This window comes from Opisthorchis viverrini (assembly GCF_000715545.1).
Source record: "Opisthorchis viverrini unplaced genomic scaffold opera_v5_18, whole genome shotgun sequence".
Classification (NCBI taxonomy): domain Eukaryota; kingdom Metazoa; phylum Platyhelminthes; class Trematoda; order Opisthorchiida; family Opisthorchiidae; genus Opisthorchis; species Opisthorchis viverrini.
In genome coordinates, this window is record NW_008751674.1 from 1,209,654 (window position 1) to 1,232,385 (window position 22,732).

General features: G+C 44.8%; 3 protein-coding genes across 3 annotated transcripts; 2 read left to right on the forward strand and 1 right to left on the reverse strand.

The window, feature by feature from the left end:
* Positions 1-2,309: 2,309 nt before the first annotated feature.
* Positions 2,310-13,865, reverse strand: T265_12825 (hypothetical protein; the record flags this gene model as incomplete). The annotated part of the gene is made up of 6 exons (XM_009165786.1): positions 2,310-2,495; positions 2,569-2,643; positions 3,679-3,882; positions 6,520-6,618; positions 9,951-10,076; positions 13,698-13,865. Coding segments are annotated over 6 exons (858 nt in total), but the record flags the coding sequence as incomplete, so codon positions are not given.
* Positions 6,929-9,542, forward strand: T265_01657 (hypothetical protein; the record flags this gene model as incomplete). The annotated part of the gene is made up of 2 exons (XM_009165723.1): positions 6,929-7,151; positions 9,298-9,542. The coding sequence occupies 2 exons, from the start codon at positions 6,929-6,931 to the stop codon at positions 9,540-9,542; spliced, it is 468 nt and encodes a 155-aa protein (XP_009163987.1).
* On the forward strand, positions 13,759-16,697 carry T265_01658 (hypothetical protein; the record flags this gene model as incomplete). Its single annotated transcript, XM_009165724.1, has 4 exons — positions 13,759-13,853; positions 14,112-14,229; positions 16,277-16,492; positions 16,527-16,697. 4 exons carry the CDS (start codon positions 13,759-13,761, stop codon positions 16,695-16,697), a joined length of 600 nt encoding a protein of 199 aa, XP_009163988.1.
* Positions 16,698-22,732: the final 6,035 nt, after the last annotated feature.

Consider the following 22,732-nt stretch of genomic DNA (forward strand, 5'->3'; position numbering starts at 1 on the left):
CTCTTGCAGCGGTGCAGCTGCGTATCAGCGATCCGGTGTTCAAAATTTCACTGGTCTGAATGAACAACGAAGAGATGTTAGGTCGAGACGTAGTGTCATTTACTCTAAGGGTTTTGTTCATCAGTAATTTGTGTTTGGTATCACTTGTCCCGTTTACAGAAAAGTCACTCAATACTATAACAGTTCAGGAAAACTCTTTGGAGCATTTGTTAGTGCCTTGAAATGTGGATTGTCCCATCGTGGAGAGGTATCTTTTCGGAGATTGTGTCTACATTTGGGGGTATGATTCCCATAAGGATGAGAGTAAAGGGTTAAAACAGCAAAAGCAGTTCCACTATTTCTCCAATTACGTCAAATCTATCTGGTAATAATGCCCACGTAGTTCCTTAATGCTGCGCATCATTTGCTTTGTCTTTTGAAGGCTGTTGGCTTTGTCAATACTTGGTTGACAGAAAAGCGTTGGAGAATTCCGTTTGAATACCATCCCCAGGCTCCCTGTCAGTGTTTGGAATGTGCCTCTAACATGCATGTTCGGGTAAAGCATGAAATGATGTCACCTCTCCTTTTCACCATGACGGCTGGTAGCAAGTTTTAGCGAATGACTTCTTTGCATGGTAACTTTAGAGTCAATAGGGGATAACTCACTACTCATAAGGTTGCTGAAAACTCTTAGACATTATAAACCAGAGATTTAGCTGGATTCGGTTGATTCTCATGTGACTCAGAGTAGCTGGCGAGTAAGTAAGAGCTCACAAGCCCTCCGCCTCTGATGGGCGAAGACTGTCGGATTGACCAGTGGTCGGTCTCAGTAGCTCCTCACAGTATGTGCTGGAGTATGATCAAATGACCTGTTACGTGAGGATCATTATGAGACGACAATGAGAGAAGCATCTCAAAAGACGTGTCGCCGCTCCGTGAACATGCTTGATCTTTGCGATTTTTGTGTCTGTATCGTAACACACTGCGGATGGGGGCAAACCTGAACGGCGTAAAGAACTTCGAAGGGTGTTGAATTTCACTTGGCGAATAACCTGAAAGTGATACTGACGAGTCTACCTAACCTGTTGGTTGGTCTGCTTTCTTCAAGTTAGGACAAAAACAGTGTGGTTCCATCGAGATGGAAGGCAGTATCTTCACTGGCGATTTGCAGATATGAGCACAACAGGTCCCCTTTCTTCTCTCCTGTACAAGACGGCTAAAATCACCCAGAAGAAGATTTGATTAGTCATTTGTGGAGGATTCGGTTATGTGGTCTCTCCGAAACTACGACCAGATTGTTCTGGGCGGATAATCATTTTGGAGCTAACGGAATGTCCTCGACTTTATTTGCAGCTTCTAGCTGAATACGCAGTGTATATCCTATTGAGGTTTACAGGGGTCATTTCAGCACCAGGTTCAGAGATCTTTACCTAAAACACAAAGCTTGGTGGCTGGTACGATCAAAATGAGGCTGCATTTTCGTTGGATCTTTAATCAGAATGACGATATTAGTAGCGTTAATTGAAGTCCGTCATCCGGTTATTAGGGCTTATTAGTACTTCGGGAAAGCTGCTAGACGCGCCTAACATTACCCAACCAATTGCGGCATCAAAAACCACGGACGAAAATGGGTGGCCTTGTCAAACATCGAAGTTTAAAGTAAACGTCATGGTCTCTTTTATGCGTACCTGGATACATGAGTAGTAAGTTTTGATGGAGTTCACCAACCTATCCGGCACACTTTCAGCTTTCAAAGCACACAAGACGCACCCCCCATAGACTGAGTTAAATTCTGCAATGAAGTCAATAACTCAATCGATGGTTGGTTTTTGGAACTTGTAGCAGTGTTGCAAAACAAGGCCTCCCCTGTAGGGAAAACTCCCTTATTCTACCTCACGTAAGATATCTTCGCTTTTCCGAGAAAGAGCAGTAATAGTATGGCAAAGGTTCTGACCACGACATTTGTCAAGTTGATACCCATGTAATTCTCGCAAACCGCTCTGTCGTCCATTTTGGATAGCAGTAATGGCATAGAGGTACCTCGATCCACCGAGTACACCTGAGCACAACATCTTTGAAGAGGTTCGAGGACTACCGGCAGACAGGCTTTGAAGGTTTCTGATGGGATGCTAGCCTCATCTGGAGACGTTTTCCTCTTTAGTAGCTTGATTGTGTTGATTAGTCCCCTTTGGCTGGAAAGGTCGCAATTAATACACGGCGTGGAGGTTCTGGTGTCTGTACTGAGCAGCAACTGAGTAGCAAGCTGAAGGGTTTAGTCCACTTCTCCATTTTTTCGTAGTCCATCATTAGCTGACTCTTAGCTTGCCATATCATCGGTATGTAGGTTCACGTGTAGAGGATACGAAATGGTGATTTTGTGGATTATAGGTAGCTCGGGTGCGCCGACTGGTTGTTGGTTTGTTTGCCGAGCTTGGCAGTTGGAGTGTAAACGTTTCCTCACCAATGGAGGTGACATAGTCAGTGCGGGGTGGAGTGAGACCCACGCGCAGTTGGACCTTCAAGAGATTATTCCCTTCAGGATGTCACTAGGATGTAGTTTATTAGGAAACTGTGCAACCGACCACTTACCTGGCCAATGTCCTTCAGGATCTCGCGGTTGACTGTACACTTGGTCATCCCGTTTAGCTCAACGTAGAAATTGTCCTTGGAGAGAGGTCCGGTTGAAAAGTAGAAGCGTGGACGGCTATGCCGGTCCTTGAAACGGACTGTCACAACCCTAAACGACACTGGATTGCAAGAGTGCAAGGGTCGTGATCGCATTCGCCAATGAAAAGAGTCACAACACACAGGCCATAGTCAAGATTTGGGATCTCTGGTGTTTGATCCGCTGTGAACAGAAACCAGGAAACCGTCTATCTGAAGAGTATTCATTTTCGACTTGGTAGTCAACGCTGCTTCATAAGGCGAGATTCTGGTTTCCCAGGTTAAGCGGAATAAGGACATTCCAGCGGCCCATACTCAGTGGTATCATGATTTTTATGCGGAGGGGGTGGGTTGAGGGAGGCCCAACTCGCTTCTTAAACCCCTGAAATTCCAGACGCAGCCCCCAGGAAACAACAGGATGTCATGGTTTGCGGGGACCAACACACAATCCGCGAGTCGACTCAGTGGGAATCCTGCCTTTCTGACGGAGTAATGCTCGCCGTGTAATCACACCCACGTGGCATTTTGTAGGAGGTTCAGTTACAAACCGAGAATCCGCAACGCCCCGGTGCCTCCCAGGACAGAACACCACTATCCCATGTAAAACAGGAGTCACACTATGGTTAGCGTCGTCACGCCAAAATTAGGAGGTTGATCTTGCAAGTGTTTAGCAACGCGTCGAACATTTCGTGTAACTTCAGCCAGATGCTGAAGAAACGTTACAATCGTGATCTCTGTTTTTTGGGGTGGTGGATTCACTAGCTCCCAAACCATGGATTGCCCTTCTTCTCCGGACAAGGGTTCAAACAAACAAACACGTGTGACTCAAAAGTTTATTCATAGGGGATGCTTCGTTTTGCTTTACTTTCCATGCGCAAAGAAAGGTATAGGCGATTAGTGGACTCGATCGATGATAGTAATAACCACTCACTAGGGACAATTCTGGCAACCATTTTTGACTAACAGCTCCTCGTGTTAGCATGGCACTTGAAAATAGACGTTCCTCTGCACGTGTTTTTTTTAAATCTGGAGTACCTTTGAGATAGGTAGATAGGTAGCTGTAACACCCTTCCGGTGCCTAGCTGCCATGCCACCCGAAGGAAGCACGAGGGCTGGGTTACTGCCAGGTTGCCCAAGCCTAGACAGGGGAAGTCGAGTGGCGGAGGTCGGATTCGAACCACGGACCTTGCGGTCAGTAAAGTGCGCTCTAACCACTTGGGCCAAAAAATCCCCTAAATCCTATGTGTTGGCCTCAGATAAATTACACCAACTATCGTGTACTGACTTAGCATGGGCACAAGGCGTCTATCGGAGCGCACTCCATTTTTCAGTCGTACTTCTGGTGGGATCACCTGGTGTAGACAGTTTTGTAATTTGCACGAGCATTCACAATGACATTGCGAAATACTACCATCTCAAGTGCGTTTATTCCTTATTGCTCCGTTCACCAGTACACGCACCCAACATCACGTTGATGATGTGTTACTGAGAACGGTAACTGTGGTCAACACCTAGTTAGTGGATCCAAGACAATAAAACCGTTCTCGTTCATAACTGGAAGTGCAGGTTGTCTTGTGGCTCCGGTTTCCTACGGTGTGTGTGTGTGTGTGCCAAAAATAACGTGACTATATGAAGTATCAAACTAGACCGGATTGTCATCTAACAGATCGGTCTGTTTCATTGTTTACCAACCTGTACCACCTATAGATGACGCCATGTGTGGGGTCTTTCAGAGATATTCATATACGAATGTGAGCGGTGAATTACGATGACTAGACGTTAATGGCTCCCACATTCTATAGTCCTCTCCTTCAGCTGTGTCGTAAATCTGCCCCGAACAAAACGATATTTATGGAGAATCTTTGGCGCTACTGGAGGGGTCCTCAACCTGTTATGCAGTTCACTAAAAGCTGCTATTGGCAGAAGTTACACATTCGAGTCTATCTACTCTCTAGCGTGGCCAGCACCTGATTTGTTGGTCACAGTCATTTCTACTGAGGTTCTCGTGTGGGGCTCATTATTTGGACCGAGGTTATCTCGGGCTCATGTTAGAAGCAAGACAGATTTCGTCAGGACAATCCTCCTCTATCGCACATCTCTCCACTGCTTGTTAAAATTTAAGACAAACGTGCGTAAATGCACACATCAAAGCTATTTACGTTACGGAGCTTGTAGGCTAAGAGCATGTGGGATCCGCTTCCACAGGGCTACTCCGTTTCACCTAATCAGAGCATTTTTGTGGTAAACTGGAAATCCACTCCACCCCAGGCGACCTTTCATCCATACAACATGTATCTGGACTTTGTGCACGGAAAAAACTATGTTAAGAATTTGAACTTACTCCGGCTGACAATAGAGGTTCATCCTAGTCACAATGTGTGATGCATGAGTTACGCCTACCGAGTTACCACCTGCCGAGCGGAGAGCTGTTTTCTAATATGAGGCCTTGTTCAGATAAACTGACATGGTATTGTGGAATTAGAGCACCCGTGTTCTCCTTCGGTGATGATGATGATGATGATGATGCATTTTGTGACGTATGCATTTTACGGAGGCTGAATTGGTCACAGGATACTCCTGCAGGCGTGTGACGTGGCAAGTTGAGTTAACTGCTATACGCGAGCTTCCGGCACTGATCTTGCTTCTGTCCTCACCCACAATGGTAGGAGATTGCAAAATTCATAGGTGCCGCCCTCTTACCCATTCTATCTCAGTCATTAAAAACCATTGTTAGTGTGACGAGATTTGGGAATTTTCAGTTGAGATTTTCTCCTGTAAGTTGAGCCAATTTATGCTGAAAAGCCGAGAAGCACTGCACATCCCATCCTTGTTGGGACTCGCCAGCAGTGCGCATTTCACGAAGAGAGTCTTAAATCTGCGATCTCTTCACCAATAGTTTGCCGACTTTACCGTTTTGCCATGAGCGGCTGATCAGCTGTGTGATTAACTCGCACTCAGATGAGCCATGGTACCACTCATCTGTCAGTCAAGTGATCCATATCACGTGGTCATGTCCTGCTTGGTTCTCCAAGTGGCGACTTCCTAAGTGGAAGTCCCACTCATCGTCGTGGCCCATCAGTGTATTCAAACAACAGTTCATGATCTAAAAGAGAAAGCAAACCAAATGATATGTGTTCAGGACTCTGTCAGTAACGTCAAAATCCCACTACTTACTTTTATTGTGAATCAATGCTTTTCTTATACCGAGAAAATGGGGCTAATCTACAACAGGATTTTGATGTACAGTGGATGGGAAGGTAACCGGTTTCTGAAATGATAATACGAAAAACCAAACTCCAGCTCAGTCCCCAAAGCGAGGAGTAAAATTATGTTACTTCAGAATGAAAATGTTGTTTGATGCGACAAGAGCGATTTTATTTCATTGTGTTCCTTATTCCAGACTGTTTAATTCATGAGAGGCCGAATGATTTTGCTGAAGAATCCAGCGACCACTGAATAACTTTCACCACCTGTATGGAATTTTTGAAAGAACACTCACAGTGTTCGGAATAAGATAGGACTGCGCGCAACTGCGCAACACATTACAGAGTGTTGCGCAGGTTCTTTTCAAGACCTTGGTGTGACCACAAAAGCTTTCAAGAGTACAGTTCGACCACACAAACCAACTGGAACCTTCAGGACCGATTTCCTTCCAACTGCGACCTGGGTTGCATATGATAAGCCTGCTTTCCTGCCATCCGATACTTACACATGGATGCACTATGTCCAGCAATTCAGAACATCGGTTTACTGTGAACTGGCGGAAAATCATCAGATAGTGCTGGATGAATTGAAACCCCAGATCACATGTCGATGTCACGTGCAGGTTCATTCGCATATAACCAACCAGATGTGTTCATAAAGGAAACTACACACAAGGTTGCTGAAAACACTTCGAAGATTTTGTGAGTAGTTTCCTTTATGAAAATATACTGCGATATCTCGAATATCGTGCCAACTGTAACATGAGGCGGCCTGCGTGCAGCACATTCAGTTGTAGAATATCATAAACGAGAGATTCAGTCTGGTCTCTCGTGAAAACCAAATTGATTTGAAAATGAGTGTATTTCTCAACCAGATGTGGCTTTTCGGCGTGGCCTTCCGCCGCCGAGCCAAAAACGTGTTTCGTGTGGCCAGCGCTAACCAGTTCAGCCCTGAAATAACACTATTTAGAAGATTGCTAATAGCCACTCGACAGCGCACGCTTGATTTCGCCCTTGTAGTAATTCATTAGGTAAGTGCAGCCCCTTTTAGGTCAACATCATGTTCGGCGTGAACCCAAATTATGCCAAATCCGCGAAGTATACTCATTTGCTCACCAGTCTGGTTTTATTGGGAGACTCGACTGAATCTCTCTACAACTGAATGTGCTGCACCCCGGCCGCCTCATGTTTCAGTTGGCACGATATTCGAGATATCGCAGTATATTTTCATAAAGGAAACTACTCACAAAATCTTCGAAGTGTTTTCAGCAACCTTGTGTGTAGTTTCCTTTATGAACACATCTGGTTGGTTATATGCGAATGAACCTGCACGTGACATCGACATGTGATCTGGGGGTTCAATTCGTCCAGCGCTATCTGATGACTTTCCGCCAGTTCACATTCGACCGATGTTCTCACTGCCTAAAACAACCACTCACCAAATGATAATAGCTTCACGGTAATTTGTGAATTCACTGTGTGATGCATGGTGTAGCAAGAACGCAGACAGCAACCGATTTTCCCCCCGGGTATTTCAAAATGTGATCTCCTATGACTTCTGCGTGGTCGGATCAAGTCGTTTTTGTTGCTCAAGCATTTTCCCTGGCAAACAAATAACACACCGAACGGGAGAAGTGACACCCTCCACAGATAAAGGGATGATAGACAATCCTTAGATCTTGCACTGCAGGTGCTGATGCCAGCTGCGGTCCCAGGGTCGCCTTCGGCGGCTGTGCACAACACGCTGACTGCCAGAACAACCCCCCGAGCCGGTCCCTTTAGGTGGAAGTGATGAACGAAAGTGCATGCGAAGCTGCTGACCAACTGAAACAAAAGCTCGGCGCCTAAGGAGGCGTCCAAATAGTCCGTTAAATTTATATTTTCCTCCACAACAGCGCGACTTCTAAAGCAATATTAGTGTTTTCTTTAGGGCGTTGGAGTATGATGAACGCCGTCTCAGCTCCCCAAATCACCAAGTTCGACATGGATACTGGGGCGGATTTTTTGTTACAAATGACAGGATATTGCGTAAATCACAATATTCGCCTATCTGTCCACCGCTGAGCTTTAATCAAAGAACGCATTGAGCAGCGATGATTTGGAGACAGTTTCGCTTTGCTTATCAGTAGCTTATCACTACCTCAGATCAGCGGGCAGAGCAAATAAATGAGGTATTACAAATGGATAGCAAGGGTCACCTATTTTTATAGCCAGTTTATCATGGTAAAGCGAGCTTCAAAGCAAAGTGACAGAGGAAACATCAATCAAACATCTGTATCACCATGTTAGTTTATGGAAATTCACCGCGGTTCGTTATGAACAGGAATGTTGGTAGCTCACGTCGTTTGAGTGGTCCTTGTTCTGTTCGCTTAGCTGGTAGATTGGTTGCAAAGGATTTGATGACATCATTGTTGCGTGGGCGATGTGTCGTAATGCATCGGTGTGTACGCGTTCATCACCACTGTGGCTGTGCTTTAATATGCATTGTTATTCCGGGGAAGGTGGATTCTGATGAGGATGATCGGTCCCGTTTATTCTGGCGAGCTCCCTGATTGGTCGGCATCCAGACTGACCTGGACTGGACTGGACAGCAAAACAAATACGTGAATACATCAGCAGCTGGCACTAGATATTTTTTTCGGCTAGTTGTGTACTTTCGAAACTCAGCTGTTGCAAATATTACAGTTTATAATTGCATCAAGACTGACACTATCCTGCCTGCTTTAATAACCCCAAAATCAGAACGGTTACCCGTAGCATTGTGCGGAAAGACATTCTTTTTGTGGCCGAACAGGTGTGGACCGTGGCCCGTTGGGTTGGTTGAGCAATGTACCATCTCCTGCTCTAGCTTGGATCCGGACTGGTTCACGGGACCGAATAGCTACAAAAGTGGATTTTGATGAGCACCAGGCCACTTAGATAAACTTGGTCGTTGTCTTCGACTTTTACACACACGACCATTTGTTGGAGCAGTTGCTGACAGTTCGAACTAAGAGCTATACTCACCAGGGTCTGACGCAAAGCCATTACAGGCAATCAGTGGTTTTGAAACAATACACAATCATCAATACAAATTGCTTACAGTCCTTGTGAAATTCTAATAAGCTATTCCGGGGGTTTCTTGCGCTCCATACATAAAGCTATTGCTACTATCGATCGAACCAAGACAACCGTAACAAGGATAGAATACATCTATTCACTAGGGTTCCTCTGCGCCCCACCTACCCACTCATCCACCCGCCCACCCATCTGCCCATCTATCCAAGCCCTCCCCCCGTCTCTATCACCCTCAACACCACTGACATACCAAACAAAGCCGACGACTTGGTATGCGCACCCATGTGTTTTACCGAAGCGAAACGGTCGACGTACTAATACAACATCAACAACAAATGGGCAGCCGACACGCTGCCGCTCTTGTGTGTGTGTGTGTGTGTACGCTTGCACCCAGCAGACCAACTGCCAGCTCCCATCGGCCCAACAACAACAGCAACACACGTGAAAAGCCGCCACGCGCCCTTTTGCGCGCCCACTCGCGTTAACTTTGAAGATGACTCAGCTGTCCAACAGGTCGCGCTTCGTGACAGTAGCATAGCGGGGACGGTGGGCGTGGATATCAGCAACAATGGACAACAGTGGTATCAGCCGCAGCGGCGGGAGCAGCACGGACATAAATCTCTGCATGGTGTGTTTTAACACCAGAATCAGCTAGTATGTCATTTTTTTTTCAGTACTTTTAAAACCGCCAAATAAACATAAGTTATCAGTGTGAGGATAATCGATAAGCTATATTCTACCTGACATGCTGTAAGCCGTTTGAATTGTTTACACAACCTTATGCAGGCAGTTCACTAGTTTTCGGCTGGTCGGAACTCAACCCCACTTTACCGCAGCCAAGAGATGTGGCATGACGCCTCGCGAATAAATGACCGCGAGGAATCGCTCACTCACCAGCACATAAAAGTCTTATTGTTTAACTAGATATGTGAGATAAAACTTCAGATCCTACGATACAGAGTTAAGAAAGTAAAGGAAAAATCCTTCAGCTGTAGCACCGGCGCCTAGCTGCCATGCCAAACGAAGGAAGCACGAGGGCTGAGATACTGCCGGGTCGCCCGAGCCTAGACAGGGGAAGTCGAGAGGCGGAAGTCGGGTTCGAACCACGGACCTTCCGGTCAGTAAATCCGCGCTCCAACCACTTTGTCCATGTCGCCGAGATAATCGAAAGATCTCCATTAAAATGTGATTGTAAGAGAGCTGCATGGTCCACTCGACCACCTATATGGCCGTTTAGTGTATATCTTCAAGTTACTGAAAGCCTTCTGCGACCTTGTAAGTCAGACAGCTGGCAGTTTGAACTACCGGGGTTTCCATGCATGCCCTAGTACGTTCAACAAATACATCGATCATTCAGTCCAATCCAGGATACTGTTGGCCTTCTGGTTGTGGCACCTCGTTGTACTTTATCATGTGTGGTCATGTCAAAGCCGAATCCCAAGCCGGTGTGACGTGGAACGAATTGCGACCAGACTTGAAGGCTATACTACTTCTTCCTGTTTAGGCTAAGGCTGGAATGAAGCTAATAAGGGAAGAAAACCGATGGTTCCCAATGCCTGGTAAACGAGCACTCACGGAAGTGATCCTGGTATCACCAGCTTTTGGAAAACTATCATTCAAGCAGCTCGAAGTTCTGTCTGTCCGTCTAGAAACAGCTGACCAATCAAGCCATCTGGCCATCCCAGTTAAACTCGTATGACTAAATGAACTGGCAACGCAGATGGATAAATTATACCTCATCAGCTACGTATCCTGTTACAGGATGTCTTCCAACGAAAGTGTTCAGCTGGACGGAACAACGTGATATAGCGCAACAAACTGGGTTAAATCGGTCGATTGTAGCATAAAGTTAACATACACACACAGCTATGTTTCAGACGCCGTAGTTTGAAAGTACAAGCCTGAAAAGACCTTAAAAGACCTTTGGCGAATGAATCGAATGAAAGAAGCAGCTAACTAGGTGTTCGTCTCCACCGGAGAACACTCAACAAACGTTTGTGTACATGCTAATAGTTAGAGGCTTGTGTGAATATATTGGCGAACGGTGTTAATCTCGCTAACCGCCACCGGACTCATGCACGTGACCCAATGCAACCAGTCATTCCATCCAAGAGCCGACGTTCCGGTGGCTGCTCTCGGAATCGAGCACGCACCCACGGCAGCTTTGCGTCACTCTACTGGTTTCACACATTCCCAAACCCCGTTGTAGGTGACGACTCCGTTGTGCTGTTCATCTGCATATCACATGACACGAAGTTCTAATTTGCAGACAAGGATGGAAAGTCAAAAATTAGACCGGTTTAATGTCACTGCGGTATCCATTGTGATGTTAGTTTGAAAGCTAACTATGCAATTTGACGACCACACAAATGCGGCAGTATCGAACGTGTTGCACGGTTTAGAATGGGTTTATCAGGTATTCATTCAATTACAGATAAGCTTATATACTTCTATCCTCGTTTATCTAATGAAAACGACACATGGTCCGTGGAAAATAACTTAATAAAAGCGAGGTGTACTCTACCCCTACTCCAAAGCATAAAATCACTCTGACAAATGAGGCTTTTTCAATACCAACGGGGTGTTTAGAGACACCCGATAAAGTTTAGAAACGAATAAGACAAACGAAGCTGAAAATGGCTCCAAGGAAACCAACCAATACGAAGCGGGGATTCCCCTCATTAGAGATTGGATAAAACTGTAATGTTTCGATGAAATATTCATGATCTCATCGTCAGTTTGACAGCACACATCAGGCGGTTGAAATAATGGCGATCTCGGTTCGATGACTGATGTACTTGTGGACCAAATGTCGTTAACCTAGCTGAGACTGTTTACAGTTCGCGCAGCAGACCCATCAGTTCACAAGAACAAGTTTGGCCCGGACCTCGTCAACACTTCAAGCCTTCTACTGACTGAAGATGACGAAAAAATGTCCTGTGAGGCATGACTAGTGGTAGGAATAACTGCAGCAGAACTCTGATAAAGAAACGAAGATAACTAAGTTTGGGTGATACGTGGGTGTTTGTGTTACATCTGCTGATTCGTCAATCTGTGGTATCTGCTGCTGACCCACTCCAGTGCCTAATGCCGGAGAAAAAAGACTCACAGAAGGGAACACAACCGCTATTTTCCGAATGAACGAATGCAAGAGCGTGAGTGCGTGCGAGTGCGAGAGCAAAAGTTACAACGGCCCCACGCTATTTAAAGGAGACTTTCTGACATTGATCCAGGCTGTTTGATAAGCGTTAATGAACACCCATCAACATCAATCGTGCCTCTATGAAATGCCTGAACGCAGATCACATTCGGTAGTGCTTCTGTGGCGTGCAAGAACACTCATCAGGTTTTGCTGAATTGATTGAATGATTGACTGGCCTGGATGCTTGTCGGCTTTCCTGTTGAGTTTTTGGTGCAGCAGTAGGTTCCGGGCGTTCTGAGGTTGCTTTCAGGAATCTGACCTTCCTGATAGTTTGACTTTCGGAACCATACTCGAGCGGGCCTGCAATACAAAGAGCAGGAGCCGGGCAGGATCCAGTGTCAACGTCATCTCATTTTAAGCCCATAGAAGAGACATTGCACACACCAATGTGAGTGGTCATCTAAGTATAATTCAAGCGAAAGAATCTTAGCGTGGGTGACCACCCGTTGAATGGAAGCCTTACTAGTCACAAGCGAAATGAATGAAATGGCATTGAATTTGTTCTTTCGAAGTCTGATGGTTCCAGTTGGCGTCCTAGACATAATGATCAATTACAAAAGTCACTATTTGGCATTCAACCACAAACTAGGTCACCTCAATCAAACCAGCTCACGGTCTGGAACACGTGACTAGGTGTATAGCCTACCAGGTAAGCAAGGTGAGAAAGGACGAATCTCAGAACAAATATGGTGACCTGAAAGGTAGATGTTCAACAGAACATAAAGCTTGAAAAGACGTCCATATTATCCTAGGAAGTCGAGACCGTTTGCACAAAGGCAGGTGATCAACATAGCGGAGTTCAACCGTCCGGATAACTTGTGCGGCGGAGTTGGAGTGGCTTGCGGAGATAACTGGAGATAACCAGTTTTTTAACATTACAAATAGATCATTGGTGAGAAGGATAACTAAATGAACAAAAGGCCGTTGTGAACAATAGAACGGTGTGAAAAATCGAAATAGTGGTTACCCGGAAAATACCTCGGAATGACAACATACTATCTAAGAGATCAAAGTTACACAAGAATGTCTAACTGTGAAAATGCTCCACCAATCTCTGGAACAGGAGGTTTTCGATTAAGTTATGCCTGTAGATGACCGGCTGGCATGAAAAAGATGCAGGTACATGTCTGGAAGGTGATGCGAGAATTATCCGGATACTCTGCACTCATTTCCTTCGTTTCTGAGCCTTTTGATTTCTCAAGGTGAGACGACAAGAAGGTTGTTAGATTAGATCACTTTCATGTTCTGTCCTGAGAGTCCCCCTTTTAGTCCAACAAACTTTCAGTTCATTAGATGCGCCACATGATGTTGGCGATTATGGACAGCTGCTCAGATGGCGGGAACGTGCGTCGATCAGCGATAAAGTGTAGATCAAGCACGATAAGCGCGCGCACATGAACAAACGACCCTCCGGACATGAATCCAGTCATGCAGCAGAATCTGCGATAACTAGTTGGTGTGTCAACCTGAGAACGAAATCACTCTTTACCCTGTATTGGTTTCTCTGCGCGGCCAAACATTAAGCAGTGTGAACAACCGCCGTAGTTGGAGATGATCTCCGTGAGTTTGAGAGTTCTTGTAGCAAAAATAACCAAATTGATTTGCAAATGAGTGTATTTCTCGAAAACAGTCCAATTTGGGTTCAAGTAGGACATGAGGTCGACGGAAACTCGGGGACCACGCTTACCTGATGAGCCCCAAGAAGGGCGAAACCGGTCGTGGGTTGTCGAAGTGTTTTCAGCAACCTTGTGAGTAGTTTCCTTTATCAAAATAACGAGCTATTCTCTCAGGAGATGTTTTTTTGTTAGGGATGCCCTCACAGGTTTTTACAGACAGATGTACCACGATCTTTTATTCCTCACTGATTCTGTCATTCATTTAACAGAATCAGTAAGCTTCAGAGGTCAGTTTTAATCGAACTATCAAAGCGAAGTGCTGTTTTGCCAAGTTACCTGGAAGAGTCCCGAAGACACAGACCTCTCCCTGGAAGTTTCCCCATAAAACAGTCAAAGATTTAGTCGTCTATATGAAATGCGAGGTTCAGTGACGAAAGGACTGCCCACATGTTGTGTGGACATCAGAGACAAACAGATTCCTTGTCAGACGTCTTTGGTAAACGTTCCAGTGTGCCATGGTATTTATAATAAGTAACTGGGAATGTTGGCATACCGTGTTTGGTTTGTATGTCCCAGGTTTGACGTCAGGTGACTCATTTCTTTGTGCCTTTTTAAGGACACTTTTGTCAGTCTGTTCTAGTCACGCTTGATAAAGACAGTGACAACTGCTCAGTTTGGCCACCCCAACCAGAGGATAAGCCAAGATGATAGAAGACGATAGAGCAATTCTTGGCATGGGTGTGTCCGTGGCTTCATAGTGCATTTGGTTCCTTCAAGAAGACGGCGATTTTTAAGGGTAGGGGAATCAAAACCAGATTGCTTGAAGTCTCTGGTTCAAAATTCGTTTGTGTGTGGCCGGTGGTAGTGAAATCTCCGAATGGATTGTTGTATCCTACAACTCCCCGTGGACTCCTTCTTGAACCATATTAGGTTCCAAAAAAAGGGAGGGAACTGGGATCAGTGGATTGTAAACAAGATGCTGTTGTCTTTCACCATATCGTTTGTTGTGGGGAAACTTGGACCGGTTGTGGCTCCCCTTTTCCCTATCATCATACAGATAAGAGTTAGCCGAGGAAAGTTTGAACACTTTGCAATGTCGGATAATTGAACGCAACTCGACAAATATGTTTGATTTGTTGACCAAGGTATAATTTAAGCCACTGTACTGTTATTGTCATAAATAAAATCTTCCGTAGGTTCCCTCCCAGTAAATACAAACGGATTTGCAATGAGGAAGGTGCACAAATGACTAAAGCATATGGCATACACTGGCTTATTTAAGTGGCGGCCGTTCAACTGGACGGATTCGCCAGTTTGTGACAATGCATACCCATCCTTCTTTAACGCCACCTTGACACTTATCTCACCGGTAACCTGTTTAAAAGAATAGTTCTTTCTTTAATAACATGGTAGGACCACAGTCATAGGTATCACATGGCAGACCAGTTATGGTAGGACAATTCTGGCCACAGTCTGACACCCTTTCACAACAGCGTTGGATGTGATCGGGAATGTTGGTTTTAGCTGACCATTTTTGAGCGTCTTGTCTTTTAGTGTCTACCGTGTATGAAACTTTAGGCTTCACGGGATGGAGCGGCCCTGAAACAAGAAACTTTTGGCGAACAGCGGTGATTTAGAAGAGGGGCGAACCAGTTTGACATGACATTTTACAGAAATCACTACAATACACCTGTCGATTGTCCCATGTGAGAGAGACATATTTTCAAATGGTTGGGGACAGGTTTGGGATGATTACTAGTGAATGTTTCAGACTGTAATTTTGCAGAATAATGTAGCCACCATCCCAGTGATATCGAAAAGTCCACCAATGAAGCGTGACAAGCGGTGTCGTTGAGTAGATAGGCCGTTTTGGAAACTATGGAAATTTTCTCGTCTACACTAACACGCTACTCACAAGGTTGCTGAAAACTCTTCGACAGTCGACCACCGGTTCCTCCCTTATTGGAGTGGGTGCGGTTCCCACGTTCACGTCAAACTCGTGTTTCGCATACACTGGGTTCAGTTGGGTCTGCTGTCGAGACCGAATTCGTTTCGAAGAACGATTCTTGCTTCTTTCCGGGGAAACCTCCTCTGAAACAGTGATTTCAACGAGTGACAAATTACACTCAGGATGACTGCAGCGCAAAGTAAATGAAAAGTAGCCCTTTTGCCAGTGTACTTGTTTCTCGTTACTACAATCAACGGACGGCTACAACACCAGTTGTAATAAAATGGATGAATTTGAGAGCAAAAGTGAGTTTGGATAAGGATATAAATAGTTGTTGGTTATATGTTTGCGAACTGCTCTCTGACCCGAATCAACAGATTTGGAATTCTCCTAATTGGAAATCCTGATGGGTTGCACGCATTTTTTGCACTCCAACTACCGATAACCGGTCAAGATTTTTGCACTCCAACTACCGATAACCGGTCTGCTTTTGGGTCAAACAGTCGGAGCTGAAGTCTGTCGAGGATATTCCCAATGCCAACGTGAGGCACCAGGTTCGAGCTTCTCCCAAATGTGGGAAGTAGCTTCAAGTTGTATTCAGATTTAGACCCTAGTCACGAACAGTTCAGCAAGGTGTGTCAGCGTCAACATACTCTGGGCGCACCAGGTTTGCTGTTGGCAAGGTGTGTCAGCGTCAACATACTCTGGACGCACCATCATCATCGACAGTATGACATCGGTGTTCAACACTGATGCTTCACCGCCGTACAACCATGATTTATTGGAATGCTTTATTGTGACAACAAGAACGCCACTGACAACGGTTGGTAGCCATATCTTGTAGTGCCTCCAACCAGGCACAGTGGGGATCGCGCGGTTCCAATCGTGGAAGGCGAGTAGCACCGAAAGCACCCAAGCGTTTTGTGATCTCCTTCATACTTAATCGTCGAACAGAAATACGAATGAATTTCCTAACCTCGCATCAACGTGCTGATCCACATGTGATCAACCACGTGATCGCAATATAGAGGGACCTGACAAACGCATTTTGACCTATCACCAACATTTTCCCTAAAAGAATGCGACGACAAACTTTTCACCCACTCTGAACTCTTGAACATTCGGCGATTGGCACAAAATTTCTATACACGCCTGAAAAATGTTTAGCCTAATTCTTCCAACTATAAGAGGTCTCATCCTTTGACTTTCAGTTGAATTTGACTCCAAAAATGTATTTATTGATCTGGTTAGGTAATTGTTTTAGTCAAAGAATGTATACAACCAATAGTTATGAGTAAAATTTTGGTTCATTGTTTGAATTCACCACTGCAAGGGGTTGAAAACTGAACGACCAGATTTCAGTCAAGGTTGACTAGTGCTCTTTCTAATGGTGTAGCGACGATCCTCGCCATCCGTCATACCCATGCGGTCGAGCATCACACACCTCTGCCTAACGGACAGACAACTGACGCTTGTCAGTAGCATTTGCGTGACGTTTCCGATAGACCAAACTTTGATTTAGATTTGATGGAAATTGCTTGCAAGTAGAGATGAATCCGTAAGGACGAAAGAGGAAGTACAAGAGCTTTCGAATTCAATGGCAGTAAATGATGGATTTGGTGACATGCATAGACGGTCTTTTGACAGGTTCGAACAGTTTCTGATACTATACGATTGGGTAGACAGAAAACACTGGTTTTCCCTTTTTGACTAACCCGCACTTCAAGAGGTCCACGAACTTCCAACAAACTTAAATCCGGCACAACAATTATCCAACCATTCCACAATAAAAACTAACACTCAAAAAGTGTCTTATCATAGGCAGAGTGACCACGTTCGTCACCTTTGAAGTACCTGCATCCCTTGTATCTATAATCCATTGTGACATCTCGGCGCTCTTTAACGTACACTTTTTGTGTATACGAAATTGGCCATATAAAAAATATATAACATATATAACAGCAAAAAGTTTCGATTGGAGCGTGAAACAAGCATAAAAATCTCCCTGGAATGCATAACAGTTCCTCCCGAACAATAAACACCCTGAGAAAATTGAAGACTTTGAAGGGGTTTTACTCTTCCAGTATGGGAGTTGTGGTTCGTATTGCCAAAGGTATCATGTTCAAATAAACATTTGTTGACCATGATCCAATAGGTAGGTTGTTCTAACCCCACCGGATTCACGTGATCTCCCCAAACTGCTGAAAGTAATTAGGAGAATCTCTGAAAACATTATTCGCTGGCCTGATCGAATGTAGAATGCGAGCTGGGGTTGCATGCGATCAGAGTGAAATTAGGTCTCTTCATTGGTCGAAGTTAACAAACCGAATGATTCCTGCATCTGCTGAATGCAGGTGGTGTGGCGTGTTTGGAGGGGTAGAAACATCATCCGAGCTTGTGGTTTCCCAGCTGAACAAGCGGATTTGCGCTAGGGTTGCCCAGTAGCACTTTGATTTTTTCAGGTCATTTTTGATTCAGTTGAGGAAGTAGCTGTTCTAGTGACGCATTGTGGTTTGGTGTTGATCCGTTTTCCCGGTTCACTGACAACCTCCGTATGTGCAAACCGCGCTCCAGAGTCTATCAGTTTTTATCAAACTGTCAGCTCTGAGAATCATGCTTGTAAAGGCTTTCAGTCCAAAGTACACAATTGAGGCTATCATAGGTTGCATCCTAAAAAGTTGTAGACTTTTATGTGTACTCAAATTCTGTTTGGCATGACCTAGATTCATGACATTCTACGGATTTATTACCGTAATGTGCTGCAGTGTACGTATGTCACAGTACCCAGTTTGTCGTGAAACACCCCCCATTGAGTAGTGTTGGATACTAGGCTCTTCCACCGCCAACACGGGCCAGTTGAGCACTGAATTTGGGCCCCTTTCGTTAGACTGTCTACAAAGCCGCAAGGTTGTTAGGACTCTGTTAACCCAAGAAAGTATTTTCTATCAATTGTCTTACTCACCAAATAGGTAGCAGATTTGCGTGTACAGTGTTCGGTTCAAAAGCATCAGGGCTGTCAGACTGAGTTTCTAAGACAACTGAACCCGGTGATAAAATGCTAAACGTAGAGTACTATTGATATTAAACACTTCCGGTAAACAGAGTGCATTGTTCCGCACCGGCCTGCTTACCATCAAGGTGAAGTAAGTTCAACCATGCGGCGTCATATTTTATCCAGATCAGCTACATTAGCCGGACGTGGGTGCGGTCGGGTGTCTGTCAGGAGCATAAACTGCACTCGCATGCTTGTACGCCTTCCTACCTTATTTCGCAAACGTAGCCTACCGACGATTCGCACAGTTGGCTTGCCTCTTCTACCTCCGAACTCAACAAATTCAAGCGCTGATCCACAAATGGGTTTGCTCAAAATAATATACGACATCAATCACTTTGCCTGGGCCTCCATTGACCTGGTGAGGCAGGCGAATCCCATATAGCTTGCATCTCAGTGTAAAAGTAACATTCTTTTGCAACAAGCGACTGGCTATATGATCTATGAACTGAACTCACTAGGCTGAGCGAGTAAACACTATTGTGTTTATCGAACAATCTTGTGACATTCCCACTTCCCTAGAACTAGTTTCTGCACCTAAAGATGATCAATCATGATTACACTATCCGCCCATTCGACTACGAAAAGCTTCAAAACGGCTGATGTTCAGATTCCGAAACCTCACAAAATCTGTCGTAATATTTGGCCTAATTCTGACGGGTCCTGAGAGCAACCTTTGAGTACTAGTGCCGATGCATTGGTTGATTAGATACTCATATTCACTGCAGAGACTTCTCAATCAGGCATCCTGTCAAACAGTTAAGCGCGCCGTACACAATCTGATTTAGATCAACCACATCCAATAAATGTAACCCATATTGCAAACGCTGAATAAGGATACACGATAATAAAACGGACACGAAAAGGTCACGTTAACATCTGACTCAGTGGCCCATGTAACCTGGACACGTTTCGTCCGAAAGCGTGAGGAATTGAAATAGTTTCTTAGGGATCCATCAGACGCACACTAATGTGCGGTCTAGGGAGTGAGTGTCGCTGCGTTCTATCAACCATTCTGCACCGTAAATGCTCTGGCAGGCTGTTGGGCATAATCACGTGGTCTCGGAATTTCTACTGCATCATACTGCACCGTCGGAGCCATCTGGATTTACCCCATAAGAACTACTTCGTTTACAATCCTGAAATTTACTTCGACCGTCATTGCAGTGTACATTCATTGGTGAGGTATACGACGAACGATAAAATCTGACCGGAAAAACGGAATGGACGAATAAACCTATTTTTTCTGTTCCCGCGAAAATGTGGTGAACGTAGGGGACAAATGAGCTATCTGCTGAGAATACAACATAGAGTATTCATTCTATGCAATCAACTATTTGCGAAGAAATCCACCGATCTCCAGCTCCATCGTTTACTTCACCTGGCCAAGGTAAATCCCCGGAAATAAACTGAGTTGAACAGAGAACTCTGTAAGCCTTTTAGGTACCAATCCGTGTTTTCCATAGAGGGATATATTGCTAAACTCGGATAGCGTAGATAATCGTTGGTTTGTTTACTGAGTTGGTCAGTTTGATTGCAAACGTTTCATCACCAATCAACTTGACATCATCAGTGCATTGTTAGGGGGCTTGGTAGCGCTTGGCGATGGGTTGGCGGTTGAGCCAAGCTCACTGAACAAACCGTCCAATCCATTTTTAAGTACAAATCGTTCCAAAAGCGTGAGTACTCTAGCTGGACGATGAAGTGTTGCGTCTTCCCAATCGTTTTTATCCTCCTACTCCTTTTGAAACGTTTGCTCCAGTTATAATTAACCAACTGATTAATTATTGGAATAGTGCTAATAGATTTTTTCTATCAATTAGAAAAAAACATAGGCACAATTGGTTTATCCTTACCAAACTCAGTTCACTGAATACAAGATTAGTCTATTGCACCCCATGAAGAGCTTAAACATCGGGTCCTGAACATTTTCCCATCTCCACACGGTCTACCCGACCAATGTCCTTATGCGACATAAACCCTACTATTCTGAAGGTATCCACTAGCGCTTTCAAAAGGACCATGTTCCAGGCTCGTCGGGTTGACGGCACCGCTCGATTTTCATTCATGAGTGTAACAAACGCTCGCGAACCTTGTTTTTTACTTGATCGATTACAAAGTAGAGCACAATTTGTCGAAACTTGCACAAATGATGCATTTCACCCATCGAGTTATCCAACATACTGAGAATCTGTGATGGCTTACTAACCACCGATGACCGCCAGATGATCAGCTCAATGGATCCAACAGATCTGGTAAGCCACTAGTTTTTTTCGCATTCTAGTCTGGAATAACATAACTGCCTTCCCAAGTGCAAATTTGGCTTTCAGCTCAAAAGAAACTAGCTAAGCCGTTTGGTTGATCATTTCCGTGATGACACCACTCGATGAAATTTTAGTTATAGTTATATTACTCATAATACTACTGAAAGGATTCGAATCATTATATCGCAGATCCTTAAAAGCCGCTGTTGTTTTATCTCGACACATGGAATGTGACATGGGACAAACTTGAGTGTAATATCAGAGAGATGACAGTCAGTCACTCCGTTCAATTGAGGGATGTATTCACAACTGGTGGATCTCCCCTGGGATACATCACAGGAATAATCGCTTACAGAAAGGAAAAAAGAGGATAATCGATCTCTCCGGAGAGGCGGCCTTTCTTGGAGGAACTCCTAGTCGAGGCTGACTTGGAACCTCATGAGTAGTGTGTTCCATCGGGTAATTTCGTTCCCCATCTCGAATATTGTCCCAACCAAAACATGAGAGGGCAGTTGTGCAGCCTATTTAGTTTGAGCATAGTATACACATGAGATTCATGTGGAATCTGTTTGAGACTTAACTTAAAACTAACTTTTTTTCACAAGCTGAGTATATTTTGGGTTTGAGCAGAACAGAACGTAATTGAATCAAGGTGCCCGGGCTTACCTGATTCACCGCTGGAGGGCGAAGTTGCTCGTAGGCTGACAAAGCTCTCAGGATCCTTATTCGTTCCGTGAAACCTGTTATGACCTTTTCAGAGGACCCCTCCCTCTTCTGCGAGGGACGCCTCTGTTAAGGCAGATGTTTACTACATAAGCTACCGAGGAAACTTTAAGTAAATCTTGCATGCGTTTGAGCTTGAGTATTCACGCGGCGGAACTGAGACATTTTCAGACGTTGGACAATCGTTGTCTCGACACCATAGCTCGTATGGATTGGTGTCAGCGTATCTGTAACGAGGCAGTTAGAAAGCGAGTTTTCGGTTGTGTAACGGGTATTTCCGTTGAAGAGTGTGTTCAGCACCAGAAGCTGCGTTGGTTGGGACATGTGTTGCGTACGCCAAATCATCGTTTTCCGAAGAGAGTTCTGTTTTCCATGCCCAATTTAGAGTGGCGTACACAGAGAGGTGGCCAACCCTTGACTTGGCAGAGGAGTATGAATAGGATCGCGAAAAGTTTGGTGCTGTCAGTGCGACTCGCCTTCCAGAATGGGGACCGCGTGATCCTCACTGTACCTGGTTGGAGACGCTACAAGATGTGGCTGCCAACCGATGTCAGTTGCGTTCTCGTTGTCAGTTTCTATCCAGATTGCCTGAGTGAATGTCTGGAGGTGTAGGCACCTCGGAATGATTGTGTTAAGCTAGCACTAAGTCCCTTCCCCGTCCACCTTTATTCTTTTCTTTACAATGAGGCTTTCCAATAAATCATGGTTGTACAGCGGTGAAGCATCAGTGTTGAACACTGATGTCATGCTGTCGATGATGGTGATGATGGTCACATGATGAAACTGTTTAAGTGATTCCCTACAAATTTGTAGTTGGTGAGGCTCGAAATACTGACATCAGCAGGAGAACTTTCACGATGGTCGAAACAGTTGTATATAACCATATCACTTAGGAAACATGACTTCATTGAGGATTATTAGTTTAAAGATAAAGATGAAGCCGCAGGAGTTTGTAAACCAGGTGCAACTTCAAAACACGACCAGCTGCCGACTCTGCCAGTGTCGGCACAATTATAACCGTACA